This window comes from Myxine glutinosa, chromosome 3 (assembly GCF_964187855.1).
Source record: "Myxine glutinosa chromosome 3, kmMyxGlut1.1, whole genome shotgun sequence".
Taxonomy (NCBI): domain Eukaryota; kingdom Metazoa; phylum Chordata; class Myxini; order Myxiniformes; family Myxinidae; genus Myxine; species Myxine glutinosa.
In genome coordinates, this window is record NC_136263.1 from 69,906,315 (window position 1) to 69,929,218 (window position 22,904).

General features: G+C 44.9%; 1 protein-coding gene and 1 long non-coding RNA gene across 10 annotated transcripts in view; one reads left to right on the forward strand and one right to left on the reverse strand.

The window, feature by feature from the left end:
- Nucleotides 1–22,904, reverse strand: part of LOC144891325 (transcription elongation regulator 1-like) — a 573,096-nt gene that overhangs the window by 541,360 nt on the left and 8,832 nt on the right. The window contains exons 2-4 of one of the 9 annotated variants that reach the window (XM_078774189.1): nucleotides 21,644–21,710; nucleotides 21,471–21,526; nucleotides 9,895–10,083 (exon numbers count right to left, since the gene is read on the reverse strand). In XM_078774189.1, coding sequence (XP_078630315.1) covers nucleotides 9,895–10,083; nucleotides 21,471–21,526; nucleotides 21,644–21,710 — 312 coding nt within the window. Of the gene's footprint in view, nucleotides 1–9,887; nucleotides 10,084–21,415; nucleotides 21,711–22,904 lie in introns of all 9 variants that reach the window. The other 8 variants (XM_078774187.1, XM_078774188.1, XM_078774190.1 and 5 more) reach the window with 8 other exon arrangements.
- LOC137423445 (uncharacterized) lies at nucleotides 22,418–22,893 on the forward strand. The gene is made up of 3 exons (XR_010983707.2): nucleotides 22,418–22,555; nucleotides 22,663–22,756; nucleotides 22,856–22,893. It is a non-coding gene; the product is annotated as an uncharacterized LOC137423445 (long non-coding RNA).

Sequence of the window (22,904 nt, forward strand, 5' to 3'; positions counted from 1 at the left end):
GGTCTGGAGGTAGGATGTCTTCAGGATTGAGCTCCATGTCTTCAGCTGTTGGTGGCCATGGTTGGTCTTTACACTCTCTGAAAGCCTGTAGAATACCCTGGCGAAGTTGGAGGGCAACATTTTGGTTCTTGTTTGTGCTTCCGAGTGTGAATGCTCGTGCGAGAGCATTGGAAACTGTTATGTTTGAGCTGTGCACAAGCCAGAAAGAAATGACATCACATTTGTCATGATCAACCTTCGTGAAGTGGATATGCTCCTTGATTGGGTCATTCTGTAGGCGTTTCAGTAGTTTCTCTGACCGATAATTTGAGTTCTCATATCCATTCAGTTTCAGTTCCTCGACATAGAGCAAGCGCAAGGAAGAAAGCTGTAGAACTTTATTCTGCTGGATGACCTGGGTTTGAATGTGTTCCAGTACTGAGTTGAATGCCTTTTCATGGGCGGCTGACATGCAAGCCTGCTCCTTTGGTGCTTCGGCTCTGTGAATCGCACGCTCATAGTTGTAGAATGCTGTGCGGAAAGCTTTAAAACATGACGGATGGTGTTTGGCCTCACATGCAAAGAGGTCTTTGTTTTTCACCTTTCGATGGAGTCGATAGAGACCCATTTTCTCAGCCCGTGTTTCGATTTTCTCCCATGCATTTTCTTTGTTTTTAAAGGATGGGAAGGTTGTAGGCCTCTCAGTATTGCGATGAGCATCTTTGGTCTCAACTTTCTCACAAAATATACACTCTGGCGGGAAGATGGGTTCAGCAGAACCTCCTGGTTTACGAGGAGAGTGATGCCATGATGAGGTTGATGGCCCTGGTTCTGTATCATCTCCCAGACGATGAAAGTGGCGGACAAAGTGCTTATAACACTTGCTGTGATATCCTACTCTTTCTAGGTCATCAGGAAGAGTTGCCGGGATCTGATCACATACTGATTGCATACGACATGGGGAGTCATGCGGTTGGTTGAGACGTCTATCCCGGATCTTTTGAAGCAGTTGCAGTTTTTCTGAAGCAGATCCTTTAATTTTACGGAGGGGCGTGAAATCCCCATGATCAGACATGGATGGTACATGAAGGATGCATGTAGGAGGAGAGCTTTGGGCTGCAGGTTCTACACTCCGTTTTCTTTTGGGCATGCTTGCTGTCGATGTCTACCATCACTGTTAAATGACAAATAAGAAATCACGAATGATGTTAAAAGTGCCTGTGAAAGGAGGCTCTGAGTTTTCAGTGAGGTAACAGAGGTTCTGAGTCATGTTCTACACTAGGGTACTTTTTAGCTGACTAAACCATGTTTAGTGGCATCAAAAGTGCTAATAGCTAAAACATCTAAATTCTTCCACACTAACGTTAGCTATCTAGGCCAATGAAACATTGTGCTAAGTTACTGTAGCTAGCTCAGCTGTCGTGCCTCTTTCTGGTTCAATTCATATACAGAAGTCAACAGATATGTCTCATGTTTGGCATTAACAAAAGTTTAAGTTACACCGACATTAGGAACATACTGTACATAGATGAGGCTAGCTTTAACGTTAGCTAACATGGTGCTAGCTGGCTCAGCTGTTATTCTGCCTGTTTATGATTTCATGCAGAAACTGAAGTCAAGAGTGTGAGTAACATTATAGTTAGCATCTTACCTGGCTAGATTGGAGGATGAATACCAAGAACAACACACAGATGGAATGGAAGACTGAACTTTCAACTGAGGTATTCAATAACATCAACGTTACCAATTGATACGAGCGCGCGACATTACCAATTGATACGAGCGCGCGAGCGCGCATGTTACATGGATGGAAATGTAAAATGGCAGCTATAGCAGCACTAATTTGGATCTCTAGTCTGTCATTTCTGCACTGTGATTGGATAACATAAAAAAATATGTTTGGGAGTTAACAGCAGGAGTTGGTAGATTTTACGTGGGCTGGGTGAGAAACCTTTAAATAAGCAAGTGAAAATCTCTCGCAATACAAAGTCAATGGTGGGAAGAAAAGTTGAGTGGTACCAATGTTACTGCCAATGTCCCGCCCCTATGCAAGACTCAGGAGCATCTTGTTGACATTTAACCTTGAAAATACCTGGGTTTAGACCCCTTATGTACCATGTTAAGTTATCTGCAGTATTAACGTATCCTTATCATTTGTAAAACTGATTATTTTGTAATTACAGCATTAATATGCATACTAGTATACCATAGACACATGTAATCATGTTATGAATAGTTCTATCATGATCTATGCCCTTCAAAACATGGGTCTAGACACCTTCATTTTTCAATTATCTGCAATATTGGCTGAGATATGTCAAAAATCGTTTTTTTGATAATGGCAGCAGTAATTTGCATAAAAATGGTATGTGGGACATTTTTTCAGCTTGGGGCCATAGCTAGTCATTTTCTACACATTTTTTCCAATCTAGAAACACTGATTAGAAGTATATCTCCGGGGGGTGCAGGGGGGCCTAGTCTTCCTACTAGACTACTTGCCATGCCCAAATAACCACACTTCACCAAAATGCACCCGACGACTCTGCGAGATGCCGACAAGTCTTAATGTTTGAACTTTGACCTTTTTGGGTTCACCCAACTTGCACAGAACATTCTCTTGGCAGAATTTTTTTAGATTGTGCAATTATTGTTTTATTTTTTTTTAAATCGAATCAGTAGATGTGGAAATGCAAAGCGAAGTTACAGCTTTGCTGGTTTAATCCCCCAGTTACGGAATGTGGATATTGCTGTTTTGCCGTCACCTTTTAGTGCTCATACATGTTCAGCTTGCTGTGTGATTCCAGGTATACTACACAGTACACAGGTATAGAGTTGAGAGATTCAGCTTGGTATTGTGTTGGGCAAGTGTTGGGCTAGCGGCTAGGGTGCCGGCTTTGGATCCTAGGATCCTGGGTTCGAATCCCGGTCGATCGCTGAATTAACACCAGGGGGGGTTGACTCAGCCTGTCATCCTTCCGAGGTCGGCTAATTGAGTACCAGTTCACTGGTAATTCCCTGTTTGTCGTATAAGGCGGCAAAAAGGGTTGGCGGCAGGAAGGGCATCCGGCCGTAAAACATTGCTTCAAAAAAAGGGGACCAAAAAACAACAACAACCACGGTTCCCGAAAAAGGCCAACCCCCGCTTTGCGGGGAAAAATGGCCTCTAAAGGTAGTTATTTTATTATATATTGTGCACACCACCGACTGTTTGTTTCATTTGAACCAAAGTTTCTGTAAGCTGTTTGCGGCATTATGGAATAGTCGTCCCGGTGAAAACTTGTGTGGGTCTGTGGTAGGTAAGATACACAATGGATTTAAGAGTATTAATTAATGTGCAGCAAATTGTTGCTTGCTTTTATCGTTGTTTCCAATGTGACTACGCCACTGATGCAGTGCCCCCTTGCAGGCTAGAGCAGGAATTCCGAATTTGTTGAGTGTCAACGACACGATAATCGGTCTCCTCATCGTGAAAGACTCTGGGATCTTTAACGTCCACCAACAACCAATGTTGACAGAATGTTCCTCCCATTTAACTTCTTTCCAGATAAAACAGTTCAAAGTTGAGCAAGCGTACATATAAGTTCTTCCACCAGCCCTTAAGAGTATGTTTGCTGATGGTAGCGGAAGGTGTGGCTGACGTTTATAGAGTTGTCTTTGCCAGAGCAACAAAATAAGGAAATGTGCTTGAATGGAGGATTGTAAGGTGTTAGGGACTGGATCAAATTCAGTTGTTATAGTGAATTAAAAGATCGAAAACATGGACCATTTCCTTTGGTGTTTCACCAACATTACATGTAAACCCACACTCCACCCACATTCGACCCTCAATATTTCATACAGGCACTTCGATCTTTGACCACCACCCAACGGTTTATAATCCTTCCCGCAACTAAATTTGTTTCTTTTTTCTCTGATGAAGGGTTAGTGCTTGAAACATCAGCCGCACCTCGTTTATCACAGAGGCAAACATACTCTGAATTTTATCGAATAAAAGTTCATAATTGTTTATCTTTAAGATATTGCAAGATCTTCAAATATTTACATATTCACACATATTGTGCTGTATCGTACAAAATGAAGTGTAGACCACAGGATACAAAAATCAATACTGACAAGTGAGAATGACAAGGTTGAAGTAAGATATTTCAATCACATATCGGTTGTCTTCATGTGTGACTATCAAGATAATGGTGTGTGTGTATGTATGTATGCATGTATGTATGTATGTGTGTGTGCGTGTGCGCACATTACTTGTTTTATTTGATGAAGACCACTCTAATTGAAATGTCACACTTAAACCTTGTCAATTTCATGACATTTATCAATACTAGGTGGTATCGTTGTATCCTGTAGTATGATTTTTCCCAAGTGAGACGTTTTTCTTTAAGGGGTTATATTTTGTTTCACCAAATAATACGTTGGCAATGTTGCTTTGAGCATATAAAAGATAGCCTTTGTGCTCAAAAATGAAATCAGATCTTCATGCAAATACAGTACAGTACTGTAGTCTTTTTTTAAAGTGTGCACTTAATATGACGTAATTTATTGTCTCTTGGCTTTTTTCATTTACAACATTTTATAACGTATTCTCAATGTGCTGTACATAATTATAAGTTGGAATTAAAGACTATTTTAATTTGCTCATCCAAGTGGATTTTGTTCTTAATATATTGTAACCAATACATTGTAAATGCTTGAATTCTGTGTTTACTTCAACCAGGTTTGTTCACCATTATTTCATGATACAGTTCAAATTGACATGGTATGGACGCCATATTGGAAAAGTATGGACGCCATATTGGGAAAAAGTTGCACCTCTATCTCTGAAACCACTCAATGGGTGGAAAAAATGAAACACGGCTGATTGTCAAGTACTCCCCATTGGGAAACCGGTGCCTTCATTATGACATAATTCAACAAGTACAACGCTTGATCGGATCAGTAGGAAAAAAAAGAAGTTCTGTTGGTCCAATACACGCAACATTTTCACCATAGGAGCACCTCCTCCTGTGGAACGTTTTAATGAATTATGTCATCTGATCAGTATGAATTTTTTACTCTCACCAGAGGAGAGGGTATTACAGTTGAGTCCGTTTGCCTGTTTTTCCACCCAAAATAAATATGATTTTCTCTGCAACCGTTGGTCCGATTGACAGGAAATTTTCACCATAGGTGCACTTCCACCTGTAGAATTTTGTAATGATAATTATGACGTCATAGGTCACGTGGTACAGGCACCATCTTGGAAAAACCAAAAAACTTTGCACCTCCATATCTATGAAATAGCTGCACAGAAAAAATTGAGACGTGGCTCATTGTAAAGAACTCTCCATGGGGAATAACATACGTTAATGATGATGTCATATGTACCTCGATTATGACGTCATAATTCGACAAGTACAAAACTTCATCCGATCAAGAAGAAATTTATTGAGCGTCATGTAGTTTGTCTCTGCAACTGTTAGTCCGATGGACAGAAAATTTTCACCACAGGAGCACCTCCTGTATAATTTTTTTTAACGATAATTATGGCATCATAGGTAAAACGTTGCACCTGTATATCTCAGAAACCACTCCATGGAAAAAATTTTAAACGTGGCTCATTGTAAAGAACTCCACATGGGGAATAAGTGTTAACGATGATGTCTTTGCTGCCTTCATTATGATTTCATAATTCGACAAGTACAACACTTAGTCTGATCAGTTTGAAATTTATTGAGCATGATCTACAGAACAATTATATTAGAGAATGTCAACATGTCATCACTCACGTCGTCTGGCAGCCATATTGGATCAAAGAAACAAAACAAACAAAAAAACCCTTCAAAAACAGAAGAGTTGGCTCACACCAAGTTGACTGTGTGGGGTAAGTATTCAATGAATACCATCTAGTTAATAGATGAACTCATGTTTCAATGGTATGTAATTAATAAACATACTCAGGTTTAAATAGCATGTCATTAATAGACGTACTCTGGTTTTAATTGGACGTAATTAATCAACATAGTCAGGTTTGAAAGGTTTCAATAGTATGTAATTAATAGACGTATTGAGGTTTCAATTACATCATTTTTATTATTATGGAGCAAACGTATATGGTTATGTATGTATATTTGTGACCAAAACATCTTCAAATTTCCTTTAACAAATTCGGTCATGTTTATATATGTAAGTAAGTTTATATAAAAAGTAAGTGCACCCCATGTAAAGTTTTGACTTTTTCAACATATTTCAACATACAGCTATTTGATCTTCATTTCAACAATATTGATAGATAAAGGTGATATAATATAACAAATATCATGAAACATTTACATTTTGTAGTCCATTGTATAATTTAAATAAACATAAATGCAAATTTTGCATGTGGAAAAAGTAAGTACACCCTGACATTTATCACTACTTCAAATATCAAAAATTAGAATCAGGTGCACCAGCTCAGGTGCAAATGAGTAGAACATCATTAGAGGTGATCTTGGAGGAACCTGTCTTATTTAAACCTCAGACATTTCGTTTGGTTTGCTCTTTGTTGTTGAAGTGTGCGGCGTCATCATGTCTCGATCAAAAGAGCTATCTGAGGCCTTCAGAAAAAAGGTTATAGATGCTGACGAGTCTGGGAAGGGATTTAAAAAGATCTCCAAACAATTTGAAATCAATCATTCGACTGTCCGGAAGATCATCTACAAGTGGAGAAGATTCCAAACAACTGCCAACTTGTTCAGGCCAGGCCACCCCAGCAAGTTCAGCCTGAGAGCAGACCGAAAGATGCTGAAAGAAGTCTCTAAGAACCCCAGAATGTCACCACGGGACCTACAGGTAGCTTTTGCCACTGTTGATGTCAAAGTGCATGAGTCTACCATTAGAAAGAGGCTGCACAAATTTGATCTACATGGGAGGTGTGCCAGGAGGAAACCTTTGCTGTCCAGAAAGAACATAAGGGCAAGACTAAAGTTTGCCAATGAACACCTCGGCAAAGACCAGCACTTCTGGAACAATATGCTCTGGACAGATGAGTCAAAGGCAGAGCTATTTGGCCACAGTACCAGAAGACATGTTTGGCGAAAACCAAAGACAGCATTTGACCACAAGAACCTGATACCAACTGTAAACATGGTGGTGGAAATATTATGGTTTGGGGCAGCTTTGCTGCATCAGGGCCTGGGCAGCTCACCATCATATAATCCACTATGAATTCTTCATTGTACCAGAGGGTGCTTGAGGATAATGTGAGGCCATCTGTCGGAAAGTTGAAGCTCAACCGAAGGTGGACATTGCAACATGACAATGACCCTGAACATACCAGTAAATCCACCAAGGAATGGCTGAAAAGAAAGAAATGGAGGGTTCTGGAATGGCCAAGTCAAAGCCCGGATCTAAATCCCATCGAGATGTTGTGGGGGGATTTGAAACGAGCTGTGCATGCAAGAAACCCCTCAAACATCGCACAGCTGAAAGAATTCTGCATGGAGGAGTGGGCAAAAATTTCTCTCAGTCGATGTCAGAGACTGATAGACAGTTATAAGAAACGCCGACTTGAGGTTGTTTCTGCCAAAGGGGGCAATACCACCGATTAGAGCCAAGGGTCTACTTACTTTTTCCACATGCGAAATTTGCATTCATGTTTATTTAAATTATACAATGGACTACAAAATGTAAATGTTTCATGATATTTGTTATATTATATCACCTTTATCTATCAATATTGTCGAAATGAAGATCAAATAGCTGTATGTTGAAATATGTTGAAAAAGTCAAAACTTTACATGCTGTGTACTTTTTTTACTTACTTTTTGTACTTACTTTTTCACGTGACTGTACCTATAATAATCAGCGATTTATCTATTAATTATTACTTTGGCTTGATTAAACGAGATCGAGATCGAGAGTGACTGGCACCCTGAACCAAAAGGGCGACCACAGCATTTTGCAGCGCCATGCAATACCCTCTGGTATATGCCTAGTTGGTCAGGGGTTCATCCTACAGCAAGATAATGACTCTAAACACACCTCCAGGCTATGCCAAAACTACCTTCGAGGAAAAGAACAAGACGGTAGGCTTCAAATAATGGAATGGCCAGCACAGTCTCCAGACTTAAACCCATCGAGCTAGTTTGGGATGATCTTCTTTTTTTTTTTTTGTATAGTGAATCGAGGCTCGTGAAAGAGCTAACATTTATTTCACAAACAAATCAACCAGACAAACAAAATATATCAAAAGAGGGAGCGGAAGACAAGATGGGGAGAGAAGGGGAAGCACACAAACACAACATTTGAGAGCAGGGAGAAGTCTGGGAGGGAGAGGGCTTGGGGGGAGGAGGCGTAGGAAGGGGGGGGGGGGGGGAGGGGAAGAGGTATAAAACACAAGGGGACCAAGGACTTCCAGGACAGAAGTTGGTATTTATAAAAAAAAGAAAAAAAGTGTAGGAGTTTGGGTGAAATTAGCGGGGGTAGAAAAGATCAAGGTTTTGGATGGGGGAAGATAAGAGATGGTGGTGAACAGCTATTTTAAAGACCTGGAGGTTGGAGTGGGATTGAAGAGAGTGAGGGAGTTTGTTCCAGAGGCGGGAGAAAAGAGGAATGAAGGAGTGAAGGTGAGCAGAAAGTCTTGATTTTGGCAGTTTAACCATAAGAGGGTTGCAGGCAGATCTTGTGTGACCTGTAGGAATATTTGGGAGACAGAGCCCAGAGAGAGCTGGTGGGGGCAAGGCCAGAGAGGAGTCGGTAGAAGATGGAAAGACCACCAACCTGCCTGCGGTGAGTGAGTGAAAGGCCCTTGGAGTTAGCTTCATCGTGGGAGATTCCAATGATTCTGAACGCTTTGGTTTCAACAGCGTGAAGACGAGCTAGGTGTGAGGCAGGAGCACCAGACCAGAGGGGAGAGCAGTATTCCATAGAGCTGCGGATGAAAGCCTTGTAAGTGGTGAGGAGCTCAGGTGTACCAAGGAAGGACTTCGCACGACGGAGGATGCCCAGTCGGCGACTGGCTTTGGAGGCCAGATTTGAAATGTGGTTTTCCCAGGAAAGATCATGGCAGATAGTGAGACCCAAAAGCTTGAGTGACAGAACTTCTTGGAGAGGATTATTCAGAAAGTGGATGGGAGGGTTGTCCAGTCGGTCTTTTCGGAGAGACATCGTAAGGGTGTGAGATTTGTCAGGATTGAAAGACATGTTCCACTTGTTTGCCCAGTCTGATTTTGTGCAGGTCTGCAGAGAGTGAGGAGGCTGCAGACTGCCGATCTGAGGGACGAGGAATGGAGCGACAGAGAGTAGAGTCGTCAGCAAAGAGATAGAGAGGATTTTCAAGAGAGTCAGATAGATCATTGATGAAGACCAGAAAAAGCACAGGGCCCAGAACACTGCCTTGGGGAACTCCAGCCTGAACAGGAAGAGGAGATGAGAGAAACCCATTCAGGGCCACACGTTGACTACGACTAGAGAGGAAGTCATCTGAAAGGGTGGAAGCAAAGGGAGGAAGAGATCTGAAAAGAAGGGTGGAAGCAAAGCAACCTACAAGTGCAACACATTTGTGGGAACATTGCAACAGTGTTGTGAAGAACTTCCCGAACAACATTTGATTTCCATTGTCGAAAGAATGCCACGAGTGTGTTTGGCGGTTATATCTGCAAAAGGTGGCTACTTTGCTGAGTCAAAAATTTAAAGTAAATTTTGTTAAACAAAATGATTCTATGATTTCTTTTTTATCTCCAATTGTTTATTTGTTCCATGCTTAATTTCAGAGTACATTGAGACATTAAACTGTGTAAATTTCAATAAAAACTGGAAAAATTGAGGTGTTTCTAAAACTTTTGACCGGTCGTGTATATACCTCATTTTACAAGCAAAACCATGCCAATGCACCTGTCATTACATTCACAGATTGTCCACAAGATCACATTCCCATATTTCACACCTTACCTCCCTGGAACAGCTGGTGGTCCTCGGAGTGATGCATTCCGATGCTAAATCGCTTCAGCTCCTGAACGCTCAACTTTGGCCCTCCATTGAATCGCCTCGCAGGCCTCATGGTCCCGCAGCTTTGTTCCTCTCCGTGTACCTGCCTGCCTCTTCGAAATCCCTGTTGCACCACTATAACTCCATTACCAGCTTCATGAACACGGTCAGACAGACAGGGGTAAAATCATTCACAAAACCATTTATTAATTTGTTCAAACACACCTGACTCGCACGTTTGCTCTGCAGGACTTTTCACACCACAAACGTGCCCCTTTGTCCACAGGGGTCCACACCCCGCCCTGTCGCGAGATCGGGACCCAATCCATACACTCCTCCCCCCTCAAACTCAATGCCAGCCCGGTCCCATGCAGTCGGAATCGCAACATGTTCCAATACACCTTTGTTTAATCATTATTATTTAATCGTTCTACATTATTAATCTGGATACCGTACCCTTGTTTGAAGCAGAAGAAACTCTACATACTATCTTCAGCCATGCGATCCCTAAATATCTCAGGGACTTTATCTTCACTATTTAAGAAAGTCGTGTGTGTGTGTGTGTGTGTGTGTGTGTGTGTGTGTGTGTGTGTGTGTGTGACTTCACAACCAATCGCATGGTCCTTCTGCCGACAAAGGAAATTCAAATGTCCAAATGGAACAAAACGTGACCCCTCCCTCGCGTGAAGCGATTCGACGTGATGACGTCACCCCCCCTCCCTCGCGCGAAGCGATTCGACGTGATGACGTCACCCCCCCTCAAACTCAGCACGCACACCCTGACCTGACTTAGCTCAACACACACGTATGACGTATACTCAGCACACGCCGTGCCAGCCAAACACCCTGGTACAAGTGCGCCACGGCCCCTGGTGTGCGTCCTGCACCCATCCCTTTTTTTTTTTTTTTGTATACAAGATCGAGGCTCGTGAAAGAGCGAACATTAATCACACAAAAAGACAAACCGACACATAAAACATATAACATCGGGAGCGGTAGACAAGATGGGGAGAGAGGGGGAAGGACACAAACACAACATTTGAGAGCAGGGACCGAGAGACATGGACACATCGAGAGATCTGAGAGAGGGCGCGGGCTTTGGGGGGGGGGGGGGCATGGGAAGGGGGCGGTGGGAGAGGTATAAAACATATGGACACTGCCAGGACTTCCAGGAAAGAAGTTGGAATTTCAAACAAGGTGGATCTGGGGTGAATTAGCGGGGGTAGAAAAGATCAAGGTTTTGGATGGGGGAAGATAAGAGATGGTGGTGAACAGCTGTTTTAAAGACCTGGAGGGAGGAGTGGGATTGAAGGGAGTGAGGGAGTTTGTTCCAGAGGTGGGAGAAAAGAGGAATGAAAGAGTGAAGGTGAGCAGAGAGCCGAGATTTCGGCAGTTTAACCATCAGAGGGTTGCTGGCAGATCTTGTGCGACCTGTAGGAATATTTGGGGGACAGAGCACAGAGAGAGCTGGGGGTGCAAGGCCGGAGAGGAGTCGGTAGAAGACAGAAAGACCACCTACCTGCCTGCGGTGAGTGAGTGAAAGGCCCTCAGAGATAGATTCATCGCGGGAGATTCCAATAATTCTGAAAGCTTTGGTTTCAACAGCGTGAAGCCAAGCTAGGTGTGAGGCAGGAGCACCGGCCCATAGGGGAGAACAGTATTCCAATGAGCTGCGGATGAAAGCCTTGTACGTGGTGAGGAGCTCAGGTGTGCCGAGGAAGGACTTCGCACGACGGAGGATGCCCAGTCGGCGACTGGCTTTGGAGGCCAGCTTGGAAATGTGGTTTTCCCAAGAAAGATCATGGCAGATAGTGAGACCCAAAAGCTTGAGCGACAGAACTTCTTGGAGAGGATTGTTGAGAAAGTAGATGGGAGGGTTGTCCAGTCGATCTTTTCGGAGAGACATAGTAAGAGTGTGAGATTTGTCAGGATTGAAAGACATGTTCCACTTGTTTGACCAGTCTGTGATTTTTCCTGGTTTGTTTGACCAGTCTTTTGTCCAAGTCTTCAGAGAGTGAGGAGGCTGCAGACTGCCGATCTGAGGGAAGAGGAATGGAGCGGCAGAGAGTGGAGTCATCAGCAAAGAGATAGAGAGGATTTTCAAGAGAGTCAGAGAGATCATTGATACACAACAACAACATGCATTTTAAAGGCCATTTTCCCTGCTAGAGCGGGGGTTAGCCTTGCGGTCCCCATGACAATCTTCTCCATTTTGCCCTATTTTCTGCATCTCTCCTTGTTAACCCCCTTGCCCGCATTTCTTCTTCCACCATCTTTAGCCAAGTCTTTCTCGGTCTTCCCCGTCTTCTACTTCCTTCTACATTCATTTCCATCACTCTTCTCAACCAGTCACTTTCATCCTTCCTCAACACATGACCAAACCATCTCAACCTGTTCCTCTTCACAGCATCAATCACAGGCTCTATTCCCATCATCTTTCGCAATTCATCATTTGTCTTCCTCTCTCTCAACGATACTCCGCACATCCGTCGAACCATTCACATTTCCACCCTTTCCAACCTTCGTTGCTGCTCTACGTTCATTACCCATGTCTCGCTCCCATAAATCATAACACTTCTCACACATGCAGCATACACCTTTCCCTTCAGCTTCAACGACACTCCCCTCATCATCAGCACGCCACTCAATTCCCAAAACTTCTTCCATGCACATCTCACTCGAGCAACCGTTGCCGAGTCTGATCCACCTTCTCCATTCAGCATGTCTCCGAGGTAGCAAAATGTCTTCACACCTTCCAGCTTCACGCCGTCTCCAAGATCCAACTCAACATTTCCTCCATCTGCAGCTCCCTCTGTGCACACCTTACATTTGAATGTAGCTGCCACACTGGTTAATGACCCTCTCAGACCACTACATTTTTGATGAACCCACTCAGTGCACATTGTACACTGAATGGAGTTCACTCCGACACCCTTCCTACACACAGCACAGGGCCACTTCCCAGTTCTTTCCACCTCACCACATGCTTTACCACTTGCCATCACCTTCGTCTTTCCGATATTCACCTTCAGACCTTTTGTCTCCATACATTCCTTCCACGTGTTCATCTTTTCCTTCAGTCCATCCATACTTTCCGCAATCAACACCAGATCATCTGCATACAACAACTCCCACGGTAAACCCTCCTTTACGTTCTGAGCCAGCACCTCCATCACAGCTACAAATAGTAGTGGACTTAGTACCGACCCCTGATGCACTCCCACCTTCACCTCAAACTCACCACTGTTCCCGTCCTTCGTCCTTACAGCTGTGCGTGCTCTTTTGTACATTGCCATCACTACTCTGATCAACCATTCCTCCACTCCTAACTTCCTCAATGCCCATGTCAATACTTTGCGTGGAACCCGATCGAATGCTTTCTCCAGATCAACAAACCCAAGAAACAACTTCTTCCTCTTCTCCATGTACTTCTCCTGCAACTGCCTCACAATGAAAAGCGCGTCTGTCGTTCCTCTTCCTGGCATAAATCCAAACTGCATTTCGTCGATCTTCACTTTCTTCCTTATCCTCCTCTCCAACACCCTTTCCAATACCTTCATTCCATGCTCCAATAACTTTATCGCTCGGTACGAGCCACACTCCAGAGGGTCACCTTTCCCCTTGTATAGAGGGACGAGGGTACTCAGTTCCCAATCCACTGGAATGCGGCCTTCTTTCACCACCAGATTACAGATCTCTGTCATTCTCTTCACACCCCAACTTCCTGCTGCCTTCAACATATCTCCCACAACTCCCGTCGGCCCTCCCGCTTTTCTACCCTTCATTGCTTTTATCGCTTCCTCAACTTCCTTCTCAGTTATCTTCTCTGCCGGTCCTAAAACTGGGTTACTCTCTATGTTGCCATCCCATTCATTCTCTGTATTCAACAGCATTTCCATATATCTTTTCCATCTTCCTTTAATTCCATCTGGGTCGACAACGATTTGTCCCACTTCATCCTTCAAGCAGCTCACCCCCATCACATCACACCTCTCTTTCGCTATCTGCTTTGCAATCCTGAATACTGCTTTCTGACCCTCTTCCGAATCCAAGCGTTCTCCAAACATTTTCCTACACGCCTCCTGCGCCTTTGCTACCTCTTTCTTTGCAGCCTTCCTGGCTGCCTTATAACTGCACATCGGATTTTTATGTGAAAAAATAAAAAATATTTTTTCACATAAAACGGCTTTTTTGCGCGCAAAATTTTTTTTTGCTATTTTCGGAGCAAAAAAATATTTCGCCCTTTTTTGGGAAAAATAAAATAAAATGCCCTTTTTGGTCGAAAATGTCTGGCAACGCTAAAAAAAAATAGGAAATTTTTCGAAATTTTTAACTGCGATCGAAATTTTTAACTGCGATCGATCTCAAAAACAAAACGTTGCGTCCACTTGCGTGCATTGCGTCCCCAGCGTGTACAGCAGTGAGGCGGTGTACTACAGTGAGAGAGTGTACACAAAGTGTGAACAAGTCTCCTATCAAGATGAGTGCTGCTCTTCGTGACAAGTGGCTGAAGGAATTCAACGCTGGCGGCGATGGGGCCACCTTCAAGTACGTGTCGAGTGACACGGCTTTCTGTCGAGCTTGTGAAAAGACTTTCCGGGCGAAGCAGAAGTCTGAGCTGGCCCAACATGTCCGAGGAGACCGCCACAAGAGCAACTTGGCCTTGAAGAAGAAGAGGACGGTCACGCAAGCCACCATGGAGGACTTTGGTGGCGGAAAGAGGCACAAGTGCGACGTTGTGGCTCAGGAGCTGTGCAAGGCCATGCTGGCCGCTGGCATCCCATGGTCGAAATTGGAAAACCCTGCCCTCCGGTCGTTCCTGGAGAAGCACATCACTCTCCAGATCCCCGATGAAAGCTGGATTCGAAAGCACTACCTCGACAAGTGCTACGATGAGGCCTTGGCGGGGATCCGTGCCGACCTCGGACAGCAGCCCATCTGGCTGTCCGTCGACGAGACGACCGATTCGGCAGGTCGATATGTGGCCAACATCATCGCGGGACGCTTGTCCAAGGAGGGGTACTTTCGTCCCCACCTCGTCCAGTGCATGTTTCTGGAGAAGACCAACTCCGGGGAGATCGTGCACGCAATCAATGACACGCTGCGCTATCTTTGGCCTGATTTCAAGCCGGAGTGCCTCAAGGTCCTTGTCAGCGACGCCGCGGCCTATATGATCAAGGCCGGCCATGCCCTGACGGAACCCTTCCCGGACTTGCTGCTTGTGACTTGCATTGCCCACGCGCTCCACCGTGTCTGCGAGACAGTCCGAGAAATGTTCAAGGACGTCAACGACCTGATTGCCACGACGAAGAAGGTGTTCGTCAAAGCCCCGTCGCGTGTTGTCCTTTGGAGGGAGCAGCAGCCCAATCTTTCTCTCCCCCCGGAGCCCATTCTGACTCGGTGGGGGACGTGGATCGACGCCGCGGTGTTTTACGCCGAGCACTTCGAGGCCGTCAAGGACATTGTGGACCAGCTGAACGATGACGACGCGATTGCAATCCGGAGTGCCAAGGGCCTGTTCGGAAAGGTGGACATCAAGCTCAGTTTGGTCTTCTTAAATGCCCACGTGTCGTTCATCCCGAAGATCCTTAAGCAGCTGGAGGAGGCCGGCATGGAGCTGGCCAAGGCCTTCCAGCTCCTTGATCAGGCCAAGGAGGAGCTCGAAAAGATCCGAGGCTGCCGTAAGGAGATCCTGCTCACCAAGTTCAAGGCGGTGCTGCAGCGCAATCCCGACATTGGTGTGCTGAGGACAGTGGCTTTGATCCTGGATGGAGATCAGCACGGATCTGAGGTTGGTGTGCCGGCTGGAGTCAAGCTTGCCGACATCCCCCTCTTGAGATACTGCCCCATCGTCAGCGTCGACGTGGAAAGGTCCTTCTCCGTCTACAGAAACGTCCTCACCGACCGCCGACACCGCCTCACCAAGGAGAACATTACCAAGATAATGATTTCAAACACCTACTTTAACCGTTCCTAAAAGGGTCTTGTCAATTTCTTCTAGTCCTCTACTTATCAAACAATGCGGTTGCAATAAAGGTACCTGAACGTCATTTTTTACCTGTTTGCTAGCCCAGAATGCTTAATGTTGTGCAGGAAAAAGCTTACCATTTTTTGTTCTTTTTTTGACTGATTTCTGAAAAACTTGGTAATAATAAAAAATGAATAAAACGGGGGAAAAAAATATTTCGGGATTTTTTCACATTAAAAAAAAAAAATTCCGCTTTTCAAAACATAAAAGGCCTATTTTCTTAACATAAAAATCCGTAGTCTACTTATAACTTTCATACTCTGCTGTTTCTGCTCCCGTACCCTTCGCCTTCTGCCACTCCTTGAACTTCTTCCTCTTCTCGTCAATCCTCTTTCCAACTTCATCATCCCACCACCATGTTTCCGAGTGCCTCGGTGGTCCTTTTGTCCATCCACATACCTCACCAACGGCTCCCAACAGACAAGCTTTTATTGACATCCAACCACTTTCAAGCTCAACCACATCATCCTCGACCCTACTCAGCCTCTCTTTTAATGCCTCCCTTACTGTCACCTCTTTCAACCTCCACACCTTCATTCTCGGTTGGTACTTCACCCGCCGAGCTCTCCTCGCACCTTTCACCCTTACGTCGCAGACAACCAAGTGGTGCTGTGAAACAGCCTCCTCCCCCGGGATCACCTTTGTGTCTCGGAGGTGCCCCCTATCTCGCCTACGCACCATCAGGTAGTCAACGGTTGTCGTCGACCCACCTGACGTGTATGTAACAAGCTTATTATCCTCTTTCTGGAACTGAGTATTACAAATCAACAAATCAGCTCCATCAGCAAACTCCAAAATCCTTTCACCTTCTCCATTTCTCACACCATATCCGTAACCCCCATGAACTCCGTCAAAACCATCCATACTCCTTCCCACATGTCCATTTAGGTCTCCTCCTACCACAACAACTTCCTCATCTTTCACGTTTTCCATCAGCTTCTCTATCGCACACCAGAACTTGTCCTTCTCTTCATCGCTCCGACCAACCTGCGGAGCATATCCCGAGATGACGTTCACCAAGAGCTTTCCAATCATCATTTTTACCATCATCAACCTATCACTCACTCTAGTCACACTCACCACACTGTCTACAAACTCCTCAGAAAACAGGACACCAACACCATTCACGCCCTCCAAGCACCCTTGCCACACAAACTTGTATTTCTGTCCCTGCCTACCCTTCACCATTCTCACACCACTTCCCTTCCATCTCGTCTCTTGCACACAACAAATGTCCACTCTTCTTCTGACCAATACTTCCACCACTTCTCCTGATCTCCCTGTCATTGTCCCTACATTCCATGTCCCAAACCTCAGAAACCGATCTCCACTTCGGGCTGTACCCTGCCCACATGTAGTTGTAATTGTCATGGTTCTCTTTTTGAGGCAATGTTTTTTTTTTATGGCCGGATGCCCTTCCTGACGCCAACCCCAAGAGACGCCAAGAGAGATCATTGATGAAGACCAGAAAAAGCACGGGGCCCAGAACACTGCCTTGGGGAACTCCAGCCTGAACAGGAAGAGGAGATGAGAGAAACCCATTCAGGGCCACACGTTGACGACGATTAGAGAGGAAGTCCGCCAGCCATGCGTGGAGATTTCCATGGATACCAAAGGAGGAGAGTTTGGTGAGCAGAGCGGGGTGCCAGACCGTGTCGAAGGCACGTGATATGTCGAGGGAGACAGCTCTAATTTCCTGTTTGGCATTGAGGACCTCCATCCATTGTTGAGACAGCAGAAGCAGCATGTCCAGAGTAGAGTGACTTGGTCTGAAACCAAATTGATGATCAAGCCATTGGAGAAGAGGAAAGATTTCATATCCGAAGCAATGATGGATTCCATGACTTTGCTGATAATTGGGAGAAGGCTGATTGGTCTGTAGTTGCTAGGATCTGTTTTTGCACCTTTTTTGTGCATAGCGGTGATGTTGGCTGATTTCCAAGCAGATGGCAGTTGACCTTGAGCAAAAGAGAGGGTGAAGAGAACAGAGAGAGGGTGAGATAGGATTTTAGGACCCGTGGGCTGATGCCGTTGGGTCCAGTTGCAGAATCAGAGTCGAGGGTTGACAGAAACTTTTCCACCTTGTCAGGAGGAAAGGACACTGAGTCCAGGATCAGCAGGGTACGACTGGGTATGGTGGGTACAGAGAGGGATGGGTTTGGGACACAAGATTTAGAGGCAAACACAGAGTTGAGGCATTCAGCTTTTTCACGTGCGGAGTCAGCTGTGTAGCCGTTTGAGGTAAGGGAGGGGATGGAGGGGGAACAAACACCAGAAACGGATTTGACCAGACGCCACCAGGATTTGGAAGAGGGAGACAGATAAGAGAGTTCGGTCTTGAGAACGGAGAGATATTGTTTCCTGGCTCTCCTGAGGGTGGACACACACTTGTTTCGGGCTTTGTGAAAGGAAATGAGATTTCCTTCCGTTGGATTTGCTTTCCAGGAGACAAAGGCAAGTTGTTTCTGGGCAACAGCCTCACCACAAGATTCCGTGTACCATGGACGGGAGGAAGGGTATGACAACTGAAGACGAGATGGGATAAATCTGTGCATGAGAGAGAGCAATTTACTTTGGAAGAATTCCCAGGATGAGTTGATGTCAGAGGTGGTAGAGATGGGAGACCAGTCCAGATGATTGATGGCTGCTTGAAGACCGTGCCAGTTGGCCTGAGTGAAATGCCAGACTCGTCGACGCTGAGCAGGCTCCCTGAGGATGGTCAGAGAGATGTCCACTTTAACAAGGACATGATCAGATGATCCGATTGGAGCAGAAGAAGAGCAGCAGACATTTTCAGGGAAGTTAGTCATAACCAAGTCCAGAAGAGAAGATGTTCCGTTGACTGAGATCCGGGTCGGGAAATTGACAGATTGTGTCAGTCCCAGTGAGTCGCAGAAGTCCTTTGCTGAGGAGCCATGGCTGGTGAGAGAGGTACCCACACCCAGCCAACTGGCATGATGATAGTTGAAATCACCACATGTGAGGAAGAGAGAGTTGGGATGAGTAGATAGAAGTTGGTCCATATTATCAGACAGCGAGATGTAGATGGAGTCATCACTGTTTGGTGGACGGTACAACACACATATGAACAAGAGGTGGGAGCGAAGGGGAAGCCGTAGCCAGAGGTATTCCTGGGGGTGAGGTGGAGAGAGTGCAGTGCAGGGCGAGTGAGGAAGAGAGTTTTTGATAAAGATAGCAACCCCACCTCCAGGACGAGGCTCAGGTCTATCATACCGGAGGAGGGAGTAGCCCGGGAGAGATACTAAGGAATCAGAGACATCATAAAGGAGGAAAGTTTCTGTTAAGCAGATCACGTCTGGTTTGACAGAAGCAACCTGTATGGAGAGATCAGTTAAGTTTGAACGAAGGCCCCGGATGTTTGAGGTCCATACCGTTAATGAAGAGGAAGGGGGAGCATCAGATACAGAACAGGGGGGAGGAGGGGTAGGGTAAGATGTGGAAGAGGTGGAAGAGGTAGGGAGAGCTGTTGAAGGTGTGTCAGAGATTTCAGAATAGCTCGGAGAAAGGGAAGGATGGGGCGGACAAAAGGTTTGATGGTGATTGGGTGAGGCACAATGAGGTGTTATTTGAGGAGGGGGAAGAGCGAGGCAGAAGGTTGGGGGAGATGGAGGTGAGAGTTGGAAGGGGGAAGAAGCGGGGAGGACGCTTTGAGGAGGGGGAGTGAGAGGGGGGAAATTGAGAAGCAATGAGGGTGGGGAGATTTGAAGGGGAGGGGTGAGGGGGGAGTTTGGGAGGGAAGGGACAAGGGGAGGGATTTGAAAGGGATGGGATATGGGGGAGATTTGGAGGGGAGGGGTGAGGGAGGAGTCTAGGAGGGAAGGGGCGAGGGGGCGTCTTGGCGGGGAGGGGTGAGGGGGTAGTTTAGGAGGGAGGGGGCAAGGGGGGAGATTTGAAAGGGATGGGTGATGGGGAAGATTTGGAGGGGAGGGGTGATGGGGAAGATTTGGAGGGGAGGGGTTATGGGGAAGATTTGGAGGGGAGGGGTGAGATTGGATTTTAGAAAGTGTACGATTTATGGGAAACGAACATTTATTGCAAAATGAGTTTCTTGTGACCTTCGAGTTAAAAATACGTTTAAGGACGCTGGATGGAGGATGGAGTGCAGGAGAGTTTAGGGAATGTAGAAAAAAGGCACTATAGGAGATGGATATTTTTTTTCGGATGAATTGATTTGGTGAGCAAGTCGAAAGCAGCCTTTTAAAGAAGAAGAAGAAAAAGGTGTTATAAAATATGACGGAATACATAACTTGAGGGGAAAGTGTAAACATTGAAGGTTAATAACAGTGAAAACTATCTGGGGAAATGGGGGAGAAACACGTGGTCGAAGAACGAACGAACGAATAAGAATGAATAAACGAATGAGAACAGAGAAGGAAATGTTTTTTTTTTTTTTTGAGTTGAGATTTACACAAGGAAGTAGGCTATGGGTGAAAAGACTGGGAATACAGAGAACGAAAGTTATTGGATCACAAACGACGGACCGCTGAGAGAAAAACAAAGCCTCAAGGTTGTACAGTGTACACTGTACAAGGCCTCAAGACACGACACGAATTAACACGATTTTCAATACAGGTATGAAAGATTTGCACCGAAAAATCTTCGTCGGGACACAATATACGTACAACACCATAAATAAATACAGTTTTAACGAAATTACAAATGGGAACAATCACTTAACTTCGATTTCAAATCGTTCGCGACGTGGCAAAGGCCTTGCTCGCGACACGGCAAACAGACGATCAATTTATGAAAGATAAACACCGAGAAACAACCAAAGTTGCACACAATAACTTCACACACCGAAAGATAAATACAGTTTCGACAAAATACAATTGTGAACAGACTTAACTTCGAAAAACGTGGAGACCGTGTGGAGCTTCGAAAATCCCTCCCACCGTCTCCGAGATCTCGCGAGACCAATAGCACGATACCGAGTCCTACATCCGAATGACCACCCCAAAACCACAATCACGGCTCGCAAAACAACAATAGTTTTTAATTTGGTCGCTCAAATAAAACGTCACATGCAAATTGGACGACGTATTTCGGAACTTCACTCATTTTATATTCAAACCCAAGGCTGCCCAGCTCAGAGGCGAGCAGGCACATCGACCTATGAGCAGCTTCCCTCGGATCCAACAAAAAAGGAGGAATGTGGGTTGAACTCGCTGCTCGCTGAAATGAAAAGAACAGGTCGACTATCGGCGACACATTACAAACAATATTGTACAGTAGCAGTGGAGTTGCCCCCAGGGCATGCGGGCTGCTGAAAGTACACAAGGAAGGGGTTCCTCTACATCTCATTATCTCATGCATCAATGGACCATCATATGCTTTGTCTAAGTTTCTTTCCAACATCCTGAAGCATTTGGTGGGAAAAACGAAGCGAACTTTACGCAACAGCTCGGATTTTGTTCAGACAGTGAAGCATGTAACCATCAAACCGCACAAATCCATGGTGTCCTTCAATGTGGTGTCCTGATTTACTCACGTGCCCATAGCTTTGTCCGTGGAGGTGGGTGGTCTGCGTGTATTAAAGGACGATTGCTGGAAACAGGTGGGCAGCATGTTAAATGACTCAAATGTGTGTCATCTGCTCAGTGCCTGCCTGTCCTCCACTTATTTCCTTTTTAACGGGATATATTATAAACAGGTGTTTGGTACCGCCATGGGCTCTCCGGTATCTGTTGTGGCAGCAAACATGGTGATGGAAGACTTGGAGGAAAGGTACCTGTAATGAAATAAAGGTTAAAGGAGAACGGAAACGACCAAAACAACTTTACAGATTTCGAAACATAAACATATCTTAAACACTTCTATTGAGTTCATTTCACAAATATCTTCGCGGTTTTATTAGAATTTGTCAAAATATCGCCGAACAAGCAAAATCAGTTTTGTCAAAACCGCAAACCGGAAATTACGTTTGCGAAGTAACCCAGTTTTTCGTTCTTAAAGCCTTGTTGGCTTCGTGACGATCAGAACATCGCTTTGTTTTCGTTACGATCAGTTGGAATCATGCCCAGTCGTTGTGTGGCTGCTGGTTGTTCTAATTGTCCAAGTGAAACTGTCTCCGTTTTCAAATTCCCGAAGGATGTTAAGCTGAGAGATATTTGGACGAAACAAGTTCAGAGAACACGGCCGAAGTGGATGCCAACTTCATCGTCGGTGTTATGCAGCGAACATTCTGAGCGCTAGTTTCAATAAAATCCCACAACTTAAAGCAAGTTTGGGATTTGCTGTACAACATAAACGGGTGCTCATTCCCTCAGCTGTACCGTCTATTTTCGTTAGTTCGGCAGAGAAACCAGATAAAAATACACGCAAATCGAAAGCTGCAGAAAAACTAGCAACGAAAAGGGTGAGTTGTGTGGCTTCTGTTTGTTTACATTTGACATTTGGTGACCTATATTCGAAATTTCTATCACTACATGCAGGTGAAATTGTGGTTTGTGATACATATTATTTATTTATTCACAGGAAGTTTCATCACTTCTCAAAGTAGCACAACCTGCTGCTACAACTTCTACATGTGATCAGAGCCAGGCACCTGCTGATTGTGAGGCTGTGTCCAGTGAGGTTCGTCACTTTGTTACAAATAATAGCCACAGCATAATTCTTGTTTTTGCAATTTTTTAGCGAAGTAATCGCATAACTAATGAGAAATATGTATGGTTTATTTCCAGGTTCAGTCAACAGAGACATCTCTTCAGCCTTGCACCAGACGACACGTGCGTGTTCAGGTGTCACAAACCAAGCTCGGCACTCTTAAACACAAAGGTATTACTTGCTGTATTATTTATTAATATGCTTTTTATGATTCTATTACTTTTCACTTGTTAATTGTTTTGATGTTTAATGTTTGCTGATGACTTCCAGGTTCTCAAACTGATGTGCTCAGCCATGTGTCACACATTGGCACACAGAC